Genomic DNA, 15,779 nt, shown 5'->3' on the forward strand with positions numbered 1-15,779 from the left:
TGAGAGTTGGCAGAGGCAGACAGCTACATGAAGAGGTCCATGCTCTCCGATTATCTTACGCGGAATCATTCTACAGAGAACTTGAACAGAAAAAGCAAATCAGCGCGATTTCTTCGGGCAGTGAAGTAATGGCAGTGACTATAATCCGCAACTGTCTGTGGACACACCCACCCATGGGATGCGGGGTGTACAAACAAATCACTCCATTGTCTTGGTATTTTATTCCTGGGCTTCTTAATGCATTAAGCTGGGCTAGTTGGTATTGATTGTATGCTTCCATATTGCTAGCGAACACACACAAAGGACGACATAGAAGGAGACAGGACCACCGCTAGAAGTCTAGCGGTGGTCCTGTCTCCTTCTATGTCGTCCTTTGTGTGTGTTCGCTAGCAATATGGAAGAATTGCTGGGCTTGCCTGCATTCGTCAGGCGCCATCATATATAGCAATGAGACAACATGGCCAACGAGCCAGCCGGCGACTGCGCGCACACACACACGCGCGTATATATATATATATATATATATATATATAAATATATATATATATATATATATATATATATATATATATATATATATATATATATATATATATATATATATATATATATATATATATATATATATATATATATATATAAAGAGAGAGAGAGAGAGAGAGATCTGCCCACGCCTTGCTGTACAAAAGCATATATGGAAGACAAAGGTACGAGACGCCAACGCCAGTGTCGGTCTGCGTGCACTGAGGCAACCACAGTTACCACGGGACGACGGCCAATGGGAGCCCGTCAGTGGCGACGTCGTCGTCTTCTGATTAACGAGGCGCATTTGTTGCGCGAATGAAACGAACGGAGGCCCTCCGCGACGATGACTAACGACGGACGGCTAGGGTTACGGAGGAGACTTCTAAGCAACGCCTACGAAGGCCGTTCCGTCAGGCTCTGTTATGGGTTGGTTGCTATGGTATGTAAGAGTGGGGTAAATGTTATACCCCGGCTACTATACTCCATTACTCACCAGCATCTGATAGATGGCGTCTACGATGTTGTACATCTCGTCTCTCGTGATGAATCCGTCGTTGTCGACGTCATAAAGTTTGAAGGCCCCTGCAAGGCGGTTCGGGAGACGAGAGTCAGGCAATGCAAAAAGATGAAATGATGACGTCGGAAAACACTGATAACGAGAACACTGATTGAATGGCGGCAATGGGCCACTAGAATCAAGACTACACCATCAACGACTTCTCCCGTGAAAATGCACGGGCTGTTTTTGTTGTTTTTTCCTCCTCAGGTGTTTATTGTGTAGCGCAGAGAAGTAGGCGAAGGCGCACATATTCTGCGACGTCCGCGTAGACAAATTCCGCCGAGAAGATGCATGGCGCAGATGTTACGTCGGTAGGTGTTTCGGAAACGAACGCCGTAAATGAAAAAAATAATTAATAAAGAGAACCGTCAAGCCTACGCGGGACACGCAGCACAGTCACAGCGAAAGCTGGAGGAGCGGCCTTTTTAGAGCCCGTTGTGCGCTCTCTTAAGGTGACTACTGCAGGCATAGTTGCAAGGTACCCACTACGCCATAAATCATCATAATTTTTCGAAGAAGGGAAGTACCCACTATGCTATAGTTCATCATTTTGAGGAGAAGCGAGGTACCCGCAGCACATCTGTAAGGCACTATGTGCGCTTTGTTGACGCAGTGGCTGATGACGATGAAGAATTAAGGCTGGGCCCTTTGTAATGTGGGGAGCTTTAAACCACCCACTCGTTGAGCGATTCGCACTGTGTGACTCCTGGTGTTATATTACTCTTCTAACACGCCATATTACATCTGTTAACGCGATTCCCTGCCCTACACGACACCTGTATAGGGTATTATTGCGAAGAGAGTTTCAAGCACCGGCGTGGCTCTGTGGTACAATACTCGACTATCCCGCAGAGTGCCTGGGTTCAAATGTAGCTCAAGCCCTGTTTTTTTTCTCTCTCATTCTGTGCGACAGCTGTTACGGACACCGGCGGCGGCGGACAACTACGCCACCGAAATCTGCTGTTGTGATATCATAAAAGCTTTCACTGTAAAAAAAAAAAAAAAAAAGAATCAACGAAAGGTTACCTTTGGCTGCCTTTCTAAAGTTGGAATCGTCGTATTTATGGTTAAAAAACCTCGAGTCGTCAATCTACTTTGGATCATTACGAGACATACACATGTATAAAGAGTACGCCTTAGAGAAATCGTAACGTGAAGGACGGCTGCAAAGAAAGCATGCATGACGATTGCGAGCGAGAACTTATAAACGCACTGCAAGATGACTCAGCAAAAAAAAACACGAAAATAAAAACAACCCCAGGAGCGTATAAGCATTGTTTCGAAGTATCGTATAAAGTAAGCGAGGAAAACAAAAACTCCTTTAGAGAGACCGTGAAGGCGATTTGCCATTCGGTGCAGTCAATCAATGTCTCGACAATAACTCGCTTCGCACAAGCGAAGCTCTTTTAAAACTAAAAAAAAAACAAGAAAAAAAGACACGACGCTTTGATTATCGATTACGTTTAGCCTCTTAAAGCGAGGGCTTCCATAAGCATCAATGCCACGCGCCATTAAGCTTCAAAGCCCTATTTTCTAGATTACAGGTTTATACAAACATTTTTCACCGCGTTAAATGTCCCTAAACTGGCTTTGCCATTTAAATAATGGAAGAGCGAACAGCCAGTTGCAAAGGCATGCAAACGAAGTAAGCGTCGGGTGACAATAACAAATTTTCTAATAACGGCGACATTACGTCCGCTAAATTGAACATACCTGCGCATGAGTTTTCCGCTAGGACATACGTGAGGGGGAGTTACAACGTCAAATGCAGAAAGCAGTGCTTTGAAAAATATTTACCTTGTGGTTCCTAAAGTTCTTAAGGCGCCATGAAAACACTGTACGATCTTCTGGCGAGGGCCTTCTAAGCAGCTTTTACTCGTTGGCCCGTTTTATGGAAAAACCGCCATGCACGTATTTTTTTCAGTACTCTTTATATCGACTCGCTGACCGCTAGGAAACGACATATACGGACGTCGTAACCGAGAACTGAAGGAGTCGGTAAACCACCACAAGAGGACAGCGGCAAGAACTTTACGACCCATAACAGCGTCTTTTTCATCTTATTTACTGAAAGGCGCAGCCAAACGCTACGCACAGCCTCGCCAGGCCTTCAAGTTTTTGCGAATACAATGACGAAAATGAGCCCGTTCGGGCGTTTGGTGGTGAAGGATGCAGCAAGAATAAGCAGTTTTCATTAAGTAAGAAATAAATGTCGATTCAAATGCTGGACAAGTGACGACAGCCAGCCAAGAAGAAGAAACCACCTTGGTTTCAGATAAAAAAAGATATACATTTTGTTTTCGCAGTTTGGCGGGCACCACAGTTTGCTTGGCTTGTGATACAGAATGAGCTTTTTTTTTTCTAAAGCATCAATACTTCCCTCAAGAAACACTTGCATGAATGCAAAAATGTGTAACGACACTATGCGTAAATATCCCTCTCGAAATGTTCTAGTTGAATCAAGGTCCGCGAATTCCTTAGGAGCGAAAGCTTGTTCTGCATGCGCAAAATCAGACAGTTGAGCACGATTAGCTAGCCTCAGGGTTCGTCAGTATAATATAAGCCTGTGAGAAGAAACATTGGAGCGGAGATATTCTTTCGTGAGGCAGTCGTTCCGATTGCCAAAGCCTTGAAAACTTGCCATATATTCGCAACTATACACTTGCTTTGTAAAATCGATGCGTCAGTGCTTTTACACGGTGCCGTACAACGTCTGCTCGCTAGAAAGGTCGCAGCGCACCCAGATCGGGACAGAAGGAAGAAGAAACAAGACCAAGGCGAAGATAAAACAAGACACAGAGTTGTTTCTTCTCCATTCTGTCCCCGTCTGTGCGCGCTGTAGCCTTTCTAAGATGTAATAGCAACTAGCCCACCAAGCCATCCTCGTGAGGTTGTGTGCTCGAATCACTTTATACTAACGTGACATCTGTTGATTCAAGTGAACAGTTGGTAGTAACGCTTGTCCTCGTCATTCGTTTCTTCTTGTGTGCGTGTCTCAATTTTCGCGCTAATTTGATGAGCAAGCATGTTAGGCCATCTAGCCAAACAGTACTATTGAAGGCCACGGAGAAAATAAATCTCACGCTTACCGCGTCAGTAGGCTATCGCTGCGCAAAAGAAGTTGGGCGGACACATTCTCCACGATCATTTCGTGCCAGCAAATGGTCATTATAAAGCCTGCTTATCAACTTTAACCTTGTTCGTATCAGGCACTTGAAGAGAATCGTACTCCAAGACAACTGCGTCCAATTTGATTGCCCCAGACCGTAGAGCGCTGGTGGTGATACGATATTGTTGTCCTCAAGTTTGACTCACAGTGAGCTAACTTCGAACTCCGAGGAGCGACACTCGACACAATGACAGACCCACCACGCCGCGTAGCCTGTTGTACGGAAAAGCGAAAGGATGTCAGACTTGGCTTGTTTTTGTCATCCGAAAGCGAAGGAGGTGCGGAGCGGTTACGGACTGCACTGTGCTTGGTTTCAACATTGAGGGGTTACACTGCCTACGCTACGCGACATGGTGTGTTTCTCTTTTCTGTAGGCACACGAGCCACTGAATGCAAAATTAGGGCATTGAGAGCAAAAAACGTGTCGATTACCTTTAACCAGAAGCGATTCGAAAGACCCAAACAACACGCCTTGCTTTTCGTTTAAGAATTCTTCATGTTCTCTAAGACTAGCATTTTTCGCAATGGCAAAATTTATTAAGTGAACAAACGTTCGTTAATTCTGTATATGCTGACGTGTTCGCGAAAATTGCGTCTGTCGATGCACATACTCGTACTCCAACAGGCTTCGTGAAGTGTTCGCTAAAGTTGCTTATCAAGAAGTAACATTATATACACTGCTTTTCATGACATGATATCATTATAAGGCATTCGGGCTACCTGTAAGTGGAGTGCGGTCACAAAGACTCTTTCGTCATCACGGTCACGACCGAATGCAGCAGCCGCTTTCGAGGGAATCGATGAGCCGCCAAACTTTATAAAAGATTTCTCAGAACTCGCTTACAAAGCTCAGCTGTCTGTGACAGCTATCAGTTCTCCAGTCATCGTACATTTGTGAAGTACTCGTTCTTTTTCTAGGAAGTTAGGGCTGATTGGACCTGCGCATGTGAAATATACATACCTACACTTATCCGTGGTGAAGTTGTACATTACTGTTAATTGAACATAGTAATGAAACACGTAAATATAACAATGTTCGCAGTATTTACTCAAAGCATCCTATGAATTCCGGTATGTACTTTGTATTGGAGTGAGTACCTGCTCACCAAGCCGTTTCTATCAAAAAACCGATTTTCTTTTTCAATGTACTGCGACGCTAGACTTAGTAGGATCCCTTGAGCATTCACCACTCCCGTTCTTATTGTGCTGATAGAAATCGTATACCCCAACGCTGATCCCACCTTACTGTGCGCTATATGCGATAATGCCGAAAAAAAAAACACGTACGGTGATGCCACAGTCCCTTAAAATTAACGGACACTACTTACATACACTGTTAGCAAAAATAAGCCGAGATGGGAGTAAATGGCTTGTTCTCTAGCGCACGCCCTGATGGGGGTTTTGAAAACACCGTCCGGACGGAGTAAAAAATTTACTCCTCAACAGGACGGGGTTTTTGGATGGACAGAGGGGAGTTTTTGTTTACATTCATAGGGGAGCTTTTCCAGGTAAATATGGGAGTAATTTTTTATAACCATGAAAAAGAAAAAATGCTTTTCGCTCTTTAATTAAATTAGCATCGAAACACGCAAACTGGATCACACGTACACAAACATGCACACAACGTTCGCAAAGTAATACAGCACTCACACTTACAACCACTCGCCACCACCGCTTCACAACCAAACTTTGGTCACCGAGTATATATAGGCACCACATCTTGACCTCCAATGTAGCTCAGATGGGACACTTCTTTTCCGTGTAATTAAGCAACAAACATTTATAGCGTACGTGTAAATTTGCGGTGGGCTTATAGATACCGCTGAGGCACACCTATCTTTTCTTATAAACCCGCCTAATATTCAACGCCTTCTTAATTAGCGAATATTGATTATCAGCTGGCACTCTGTCACATGGGATGTATCCGCCTTAGCAGTACTGTGCGTGAGTCTGTAAAATGGACATAATCGTACACGAACCACGAGCGGCCGTGCACGAACGCTTCAGCGGCACAGATTCACGAGCAACACCGGCGAAGAAACGCGTCGCCCCGCCGGTATACCGCGTTGTGGCCGACGGCGTCGCTAGGCCTCTCCCAGGAGTACGGCACGGCTATACGATGAACGACAGCTCGCGATCACAAAATACTTGCTGCTGTACAGTTTTCGTCGCCGTTTTTTTACACACACACTGCCGCTATCCGAGTCCGCTAACCGCGTTAAGCTACGGTGCGATGCACTTACAACGAACGAGACGGCTCGTAGTCGCGGTTCCTGTTGCTCGCAGTACATCGGCGGTTGCATGTTGGTTCAATGTTTCGTATCGGCGCTCGCCTTCTCGCTAGACGGTTGACAGCGGTGGTTGCATGGCGCAAAAGAGACAATTTAAGCTTATTCATTCCAGCAGCTTTTATTTTCTGTGAAACATATTCTTTGCTTCACCGGTGGCCGGTGCGAGCTCGTAGAACTCACCACGGCGACCGGTGTGGCGGTGCGAGTTCGCTACGTCTCCGGCTTGGTACCGACGACGTAGCGAAGCCTTCTTACCGCTTAGAAGTTGCAGCCGGTGAAACATCGGTTCGGTGACACTCCGGGAAGCAAGCGTTGCCGGTGGTCGGAGCGAGCGCGTCGCCGACGCAGCTCTCACACCGGCCGCCGGCCGGCTTGATGCCGACGACGTAGCGAAGCCTACTTCTTACTGCTTCGAAGTTTTAGCCGGTGAAACTCCAGAAACAACCAGCTGACGATGGCAGCAACTTACTTTTGTTACCGATGAAATTATTCTTCGCACTTCTTCGTAACTCGGCACGTTGAAGCGAGGTATCGGAGGCTTGCACTCGCGTGTCGGAGGCTTGCACTTGTGTGCATGGGCACTGCCGCTTGACGGGAGAATAAACACGGGACAGCCAGCTCGATGTGTTCGCGGTGGGACGCTGGCGCGAGTTGAGCTTGTCTCTGACCAGAACGGTTCAGTGGAGAAAATAGTCCTACACGTCTACACAAACCAACAGGCCGTTGCAAATCCTCGCTGCACTGATAACTTCGTTGTCTGTCGACAAATGCTAACACGGGGACCCACACAAGGCACTGGAGCTTCACACCGGCGTGCTGCACGCACATTCACACATGCACGCACGCACGTCACGACCAAAAATGGTTTTTAAAACTCCCATAGGGAGTTTTTAACCACGTGACACGCACGTCACGACCAAAAATACTTTTTAAAACTCCCGTAGGGAGTTTCTAACCACGTGACCGGAAACTCCGTGGGGAGTTTAACAAGGTGATGTCGTTCATAAACTCCCTCAGTAAGCAAGGGGCGTTTTACGACGACATGTGCCGACTTCACTCCGCTACCACGGAGTAAATGATTGGGGCATGGGGGTTTTAGGAGCTCATATGCTGGAAAAGCTCCCATCTCGGCTAATTTTTGTTTACAGTGTACAGTTCTATTATTACTGTTTAATTTATTTTTTCCTGCAACATACACGCGGATGCGTGACATATCAGGTCACATTTCCCGCATATTCATCGCTGCTACTGTTTCTCCAAGATTAACTACAGTGTTCCGAATCTGCAACAAGTCATTGTATAAACTCTTGAGCATGAGAGAGCCAGCAAAGGCATAAGCTGCTGCTTATGCCTAAGAGTACGCGACGGACGCACAGGCCTTACAGCCTACATAGCACACATCTAGCGCTATGCCTTAAGGAAGTCTTCATCGCAATAAAGGAGAATCGAAAGAGCTCCTTATTAAAGGAAAATTTCCCTAAAGACAGGGTACAGGCACGCTTCTGATAGCGCTTCCTGCATGCATGCATATGAGGGACAGAGCTTAGTATGTCGCTGAGTTCCTTTAAGGAGAAGACCCGGCACGGAGAAACCAAATCGAGAGTCTCGATAAGCGGAATAAAAAGACGCCCGCCTCGGCCGTACAGAGCAGAAACGCGGGAGGTACACACACATACGCGCGCGTGCTTAACGACATGCGCCAGATAAAACCTGATACTGGCGCGGGAAGTCGGGCCGGGCCGACGGCGCACGTCAATCCATCGCCCCGGCCCGACCACCATTCGCGCGCCATTCGCGCAATGATGGCAGTGAACCACGCGATTCGCGACTCACTCGCCAAAACACCGAGAAATAACAGACGCGGCTGTCTGATTATTGTTCTGCGACGAAGGAAGTGTCTATAATAACGCGGCCAGAAAGGCAGGGGGCAGGAAACAGAAAGGAAGAAAAGAAATAGTGCGTGTGTGTGCCGTGGGGAGGGGGGGGGGGGCTGGAGCGAAAATAAGGAGGCAAGGCAGGCGCCTGAGCTGCATTAGCATGCATTACCATATCACGTACGCGCTCCCAGAAGGGATCAGGGCGTCGTAATGCCCGGGGCAAACCATGCCTCTCGCCCACGCTTCCTCCGTCGATCGCATGCGTATTTAATGCGACTCCGCTGGCGCTCCCCGCCTTGCTGGCTCAGCTCGCAGTACACACTGTGGCATACGCGCCAAGCGCGAGCGGGACTGCGCACGCGCAAGATCCTCTGCCGCTCCGGAAGGAAATGTAACCGTACGGCATTAAGGCTGAGCTCCAGGGTACTGTAGCAACAGCGGCGTTGATACTGCTGCACACGGTGCGCGCGGCTTGCTTATCTTTCGCGGGCTGCATGCTTAACCGCGTCTGTGTGGAACGCGCTAACGTTTATTGATTGCAGTCATTTAGAGAACCGAAGCCGATCCGGAGAGCCCGAGTGAGCATCTCGAGGGAGGCGAGGCCGCCGCGCGAGCACTTGGCGTCTTTTCGGTGGCTGCCGCTACGCGCGCACTTGATTGTTCATGGCACGATCAACATGGAATAGAAAGGAAGGGGCGAGAGGGGGGGGGAGGGTGTTGGCGTAGAGCGAACGGAGGGTTCAGAACACGGGCTTTCTTGCTTCGCATTGAGATGTTATCAGGATCGACAGTTTCGCTGCTACACGTATAGTTTGTGTAGACGCAGCAAAGATGAACGGCTTGCGTCGACCTTTTTCTCACACGTGAACACCAAGTTTCGGCAGTACGGATAGCTTAGTCGGGAGCCTATATTGCACACTTTTCAGCAGAAAGTCGACAGGCAAAGTGGCTAATTAGAAAGCTTCGTGTCTTGTTAAATACTCTGCGCAATGAATGAATGAATGAATGAATGAATGAATGAATGAATGAATGAATGAATGAATGAATGAATGAATGAATGAAACATAAGGTAATATAGTACTCACAGACTAGCTTCTCGTCGAGACTGCCTCGTGAAGTCACCGAAAGTGCACGAATAAACTCCTCGAACTCGATTGAGCCGTCCTGAAAAGAAAACAGCGGCGTTTATAATAATCAAGCTATGCAATGCAGCGCATGCAAGTGAAAAGAACACAATTTTATCAACAACGATTACTTCCACATAGCGTAAAAATAAAGCATCAGTGGGAAAGGCACAGCGCAAATTGAATACTCTCAACTGCACTCTACAATGCCTATCACGCGAAAGTATAGCTACTGTAAAGCCTCCAAATGCGAATATAAAATGCGCAGTAGTAATATAAAGAAATAATTATTACTTACTAGGAATGTGTGCTGAATGCCTAAAAACATGCATTGAACAAAGCAACAGATTTTAAACATGAAGGAAAGCGAAATTATTCAGTGCCCTAAGCGCTTTCGCGGGTAAGAAAATTGCTGTACTTACGAAAAGATAAAAGTGCGCTTTAGCTTCATCAAAGCCGAGATTTAAAGCGGGAAGCAATATTTATTACGTTAATCATAATAAGCAGCGCTCACTTCACTTCGCGTCGTCTACAGTGAAATCAAAGGAAAATATGTCCTTACGTACACCAAAGATACAACGCTTAGCATTATGTGCATTGTACACACTCCGTTCGTGAAAGTGTGAAGGCTGCATAGTTTTTTTGCTGCTGCAGCAATGACAGACCGCGGCGCATACTTTTCTGGAACAGACTCTGCAGGAAGAAATAAAAAAAAGTGGTGTCGTGTTAGCTTTAAATCTGGCTGTATATATTTGTTGGGCGTCACTGGTTAACTAATGGTTAGTTAGCTAGTTTGTTAGTCAGATAGTTATGCATAAAAGTAAACGAGCGAAAACTTACACGGTCTCGCGCGCTTGAAGTTACTCAGACGACAACTCCCAGAGCACTTCGGAGAAAACAGGCGGTGTTCGAAGCTCTCAAATGTCAGACAGATGCAACGTAATATATCGTAGAAAAATAAAAATAAAAGAACAGGGCGCGGCTTGCGGTGCGTAGTCTGACTGCCTCTATAGTCGCTGCTTTACCGTTTACATTGAGCTGAATAATCACAGTCTTGACATGTTACGACATCACTTTGACAGAGACTCATTAATTGCCAAGTTTTGACTCGGGGCGGCAAAAAGAGCGTCATTTATCACGCCCGAGCGCCAGAAGCACTGCCGTAAAACAGGTCATTACACAAAACAGACCATAAAACACTGCGCGAGCGAGGGGCCAGACTTTAGTGCCGACCGGGCCGCCCCATTCCAGCGTATAGAAAGTTTTGCGAAAGCCTAGGACAATTACACAGGGCGTGGCGTCTGAATCGCGACCCGTCCGTCACTGCAAATTTCAACAGCGGCAAGAATATGCCGTCTATGGCAATTGATTGCTCGCGTTATAACGGGAATGAAGAAAGGAATGAGAAAGAAGACGGGTGCGCGTCGTGCTGTGATTAATAACTTCAATCACGGCAGCCATGTGCCGATTTTGCTGTTCTCTTAAAGAGAGACGGAGAGAGCGTAGTTGCTGTTCTACAGAACGATATGCTAGGGCGAACATATTCCCAAGACAAGTGCTGCACGCCGTGAATTCTCTAATTTAGGAGAAAGCATTGTCAAAGCGAAACATCTTAGTCGAGGCAGAGTTTATCTCAGAAGTAAATTTTCAATAAAAGATTGGGCGCAGGAACAAGGTTCTAGCAAATGATTACGGACTGGTCGGCTAACGAAACATCAGGATCGGGTTAACGTCACGATTCTACTGCGATACTACACTATTCGACGCGCTCACTTAGGGAATCGAAAAGCTCTCAGCCCACGTTGTTGCCAGAACCAGCTGGCCATGAAGGGTGTTTGATAAGAAAGGTTGGTTTGGTTAGTTGGTTTAGGGGTCTAACGTCCCACAGCGACTTGCACTATGAGAGACGCCGTATTAGGGAGCTCCCTATAATTTCGACCACCTGGGGTTCTTTAACGTGTTCTGACATCGCAGAGCACTGGCATTCCTCCTCCCTTCGAAATGCGACCGCCGCGGCCGGTATCGAAGCCGCGTCTTTTGGGTCAGGAGCCGAGTATCGTAACCGCTAAGCCACCGAGGCGGCCATGATAAGAAAGGAATGTAGAATTTCGCTAATGGAATCTATACGTTACAGTGGCCCATCTGTAATGCCATCACATTCGGACACTCGTTGACGTTCTGACTGATAAAAGACATACGTAACTTATGTTACCGTTAAAAAAACATAACATTAATAACTGTTAGGGTTTAACGTACTAAAACAACGGTATGATTATGAGGGATGCCGTAGGGGAGGACTCCGGAAATTTCGACCCCCTGGGTTTTTTTAACATGCACCTAAATCTAAGTACACGGGCCTCAGCATCTCTGCCTCCATCGAAAATGCGGCCGCCGCGGCCGGAATTCGATCCCGCGGCCTTCGAGTAAGCAATCCGTTACAAAAAGCAGGAAAACGAAACAAGACGAAACATTGATGACGGTCAGCGCAAACAAGACACAGGACTAGAAGAATGGTCACGACACAGGCGCTGGTCGTCTACCTTCTTCTAGTCCTGTGTCTTGCTTGCGCTAGCCATTGTGAGTATACTATTCCAACTTGCCCATTTTGTTGCCTCATTACAAGACAGCTGTCTTGCAATGAGGTAGCAAACGTAAGTACTTACGTTATCATGTGTGTCACACCTCACCACTACGTGCTTGAGCGTGTTTACATGCCTGATCATACGCTTCATAGGAGTGCGCAGCGTTCTCCGGATGGGGGGAGGGGGGGGGGGGCGCAAGTTTCATCACAGATTCCACCCCCCCCCCCCACCCACCCAATCGTTTCATCGGGTTCGAAAGTAATGCTAAGCTTCGCAATTGATGCAAAAATGACAATTAATCGATGACGTGCTTCACAACGGCCAACCTTTGGTCCCCGGCTTTCCGGGGCAAAGATGAAAAGCAAGCAGTTCTTGGAATACAATATCGGAGGTCATCGGCCGCCATTATCGTGTGTGAAATGACGGGATAGGTCCGACTGAGGAAAGGTGTGGGGCAGACCTGGCGCCCCCCTTTGATGATTAGGGGAGGCTTTGTACTGCAAACCTTGTGTGTGCACAGCGCTCATTCTCTACCTCTTTTCATCTACTTATTCCCAATGAACTTAAACGCAGTGTAATCTAGCAAACCGGACTAGATGACTTCCCTATATACCCTCACCTTCCTTACTTTGCCTGTCTCTGGGCCAGCTGTAGCTGAACGTTAAGTCAATATTCTAAATACTGAACGCTCAGCGTGAACATGAAAATCGATACAGTTAATCTGAGCCTCCATGGCAGGTGCATGGCGCATCGGCTCGGAGGCCGTACACAAACAATCTTTTGGTGACCACTTGCCTTTAGGGGGCCAACAATATGATAGGTGCAAGGAGGTTTAAAAAACACTTCTGGAGTGGAGGACCCCTATGCGCGCCCACGCGAGCGGGTGAAGCCTGGGAAACCGGTTGGCAGCCATCTTGCTCCAGGCAAGAGGCAGCGCAGCTTGAGCACGGGCAGCGTAATTGTGAGCTTCCGCGGGGGCATTTTAGCATGAGAACTGGGTAGTTAGTGTCACTTATTTGGACTAATTTTTTTTGTCCTGCAAGATTGAAGAAGGCAGTTTTTTACGCCATAATACATGGGCTGAAGCGTGCCTGATAACACGTAGAATTCGCTTCCAGCATTCCCGAATTGAAGCAGATGGTGGAGTTAATAAGTGGTACATAAAGTTTTATTCATCCCCGGCTTTTATACAATTTCAAATGAAAAAAGAAGCATATACAATGTGGTTTATACGTGAATAGATAAAGCTACAAATCCAAAGTAACTTCAAAATGCATCATAATGCAGACAGTCACGAAACTAACCGTACGAAACACGCGCCCTTAAAAAGTAAACACAGCAAAAGAAGAGATACGAAAGCAGATGAATTGACTAGCTTGCTGCAGTTCTTGTTTACGCTCGTCTACAAATTTTTAAAAATAACAGTCCTTGTCAGCCGCGTTCTTACTAAGCTCTGGGAGTTTTAAATGTGAAGCATTTCTTAGCGTACCTTTGGCACATTCAGCGCTCCTATCTACGAATCTATCTACCTAGCCGCCTACGTCTGGGTGCTCTCATAATCGCCTCCTTAACTTGGTGTAGACCAAAATCGGCATGGGAGGGTAAGAGGATTTGACGAATATGGCTGTCGGACCATGGCATAAATAACGAGAAAATCCTGTTCCGTACGTCGTCAAACCCTTTCCTCCAGACACGTGCGGCACATAGCCGTTTACCACTGGCCGCGGTGCATGGTTATGCGCCACAGGTGATTGACAATTTATATCTACTCAGGAACGGCGAAGACAGACATTAGTAATTTAAATGCGAGAGCGCTAAGAAAAACCGACATCGGCAGCGTTGACCCGAAGAATGGAAAGAATAAATATTAGGATCACAGCAGGAATCGAACCCAAGCATTCTGCGTGGCAATCAAGTTTTCTGCCACAGAGGCACGTCAGGTATATAGACTGGTTTGGAAAAACAGCCTATGCAGGCGTAATGTCGGTGCTACGTCAAGTGTGGTTCGGATGCTGGCTATCACATTTTACAAGAAAGCAGTGCACAGTACGTATGTACTTCTACGATACCGGCGTCATATCAGATTAACGTCTGGGGTTCCAGTGTTGGCTCCGCTGTTATAGCAGTGTAATAAACATTACATTTGTATTGCTATAATTCAGCAAGCTATATTGAAGCATTGCTCGACCTCAGAGGAATACATTAACGAAAGTTACGTATGAAATCTACATGGTTGCACCACAATGTGCACTTAGTTTCGGTAATTCTGGCGTATGTACTCTAACGTCAGGGCTGGCGTTACATTGCACCATAAATTTACCCTTTAAACGCCAGTGTTGTCGACGTGCCTGGTAAGCCCACGATGTGCACACAGCTACTACACTCACAAAAACATGTTCACCTCGTAACGCTTGGCTCAAAGCCATAAAATACAGCATAGAAGTACTCGCTGACTGCTTCGCATGAAACAGATTCCCACAACGCGTGGTATCTGCCGAATTTTTTTCCGGTTGATTTCTTTTGAAATGTGGTGAAGCCTGACTTTACAGCGAAAGCTGTTATCAGATCACAACGGCAGTGGGGTAGTTGTCCGCTGCCGCCGCCGGTGTCAGTAACTACTATCGCGCGGAGTAAGAAAAAATGATATGAATAAAAATAAACAGGCTCAGATGGGATTTCAACCTGGGTCCTCAGCGTGGCAGTCGAGTATTTTACCACAGAGCCACGCTAGTGACTGGAACTCCTTTGCAAAAACATCCTTACAGGCGTCATGTCGGCCAAGGAATCGCGTTAAATGTTTAATATAGCGTGTCCGAAGAGTAAAATAACGACCAGGCGTCACACAATGCTAATTGCGCAACGAGTGCCCAGATCGTTATTTGCTTCAAATAAATTACAAAAGGCTCAGCCATAATTCTTCATCGTCATCAGCCACAGGCAGGATCAACAAAGTTCACATAATGCCTTACAGATGCGTAGCGGGTACCTCGCTTATCCGCAGAAAGACGAATAATGGCATAGTGATTGCTTCCCTACTTCACAAAAATTATGATTTGCGGCGTAGTGGGTACCTTGCAAGTGTACTTGTATTAGTTTCCCCAAGAGAGTTTAGAACGGGCTCTAGAAAGGCCGCTCTTCCAACTTTCGATGTTACTGTGCTGCGCGCTCCGCGCAGGCCTGGCGTTTTTTGTGTACAGCTTGGCAATATTCGACAAATTGTAAATGTTGTTATCGAGTGGATCGCAGTCCAAAAAATGATACATCCACAACACTCGCCTGTCAGCAAAAGAGTGGAGAAATTCACCATCTGTGGAACTTCCGCCCGGGCTCAAGCGACGACCCACACGTTTTCTGCCTGGAGCAATATGGCGGTCGTCGGCCTCAGCGGCGGCGCGCCGCCTCCACTCCAGAAGTTTTTTTTTCAACCTCCTTGTATAGGTGCTCATTCTAGTGTTCCCTTTAACAGTGGACCGTAGTGTACGTCCGCACGGTAGTACCCAGCTTTTAATTTCGGAGGGCAAAGTAGGGATGGTAAAATCGACGAACGATTAATCGATTAATCGATTAAATGTCCACAATTAATCGGTTATTCGTCATCTATTTCCGGCTTTCGATTAATCGAATTAATTGATTAAAACTATTCGATTAATCG

At 46.7% G+C, this 15,779-nt stretch overlaps 1 protein-coding gene across 1 annotated transcript in view; it reads right to left on the reverse strand.

The window, feature by feature from the left end:
* Window positions 1–15,779, reverse strand: part of LOC119379584 (frequenin-1) — a 281,957-nt gene that overhangs the window by 15,832 nt on the left and 250,346 nt on the right. The window contains exons 5-6 of the mRNA XM_037648888.2: window positions 9,507–9,585; window positions 1,019–1,107 (exon numbers count right to left, since the gene is read on the reverse strand). Of these exons, the coding sequence (XP_037504816.1) occupies window positions 1,019–1,107; window positions 9,507–9,585 (168 nt within the window). The remainder of the gene's footprint in view (window positions 1–1,018; window positions 1,108–9,506; window positions 9,586–15,779) is intronic.

Source organism: Rhipicephalus sanguineus, chromosome 1 (assembly GCF_013339695.2).
Source record: "Rhipicephalus sanguineus isolate Rsan-2018 chromosome 1, BIME_Rsan_1.4, whole genome shotgun sequence".
NCBI lineage: Eukaryota > Metazoa > Arthropoda > Arachnida > Ixodida > Ixodidae > Rhipicephalus > Rhipicephalus sanguineus.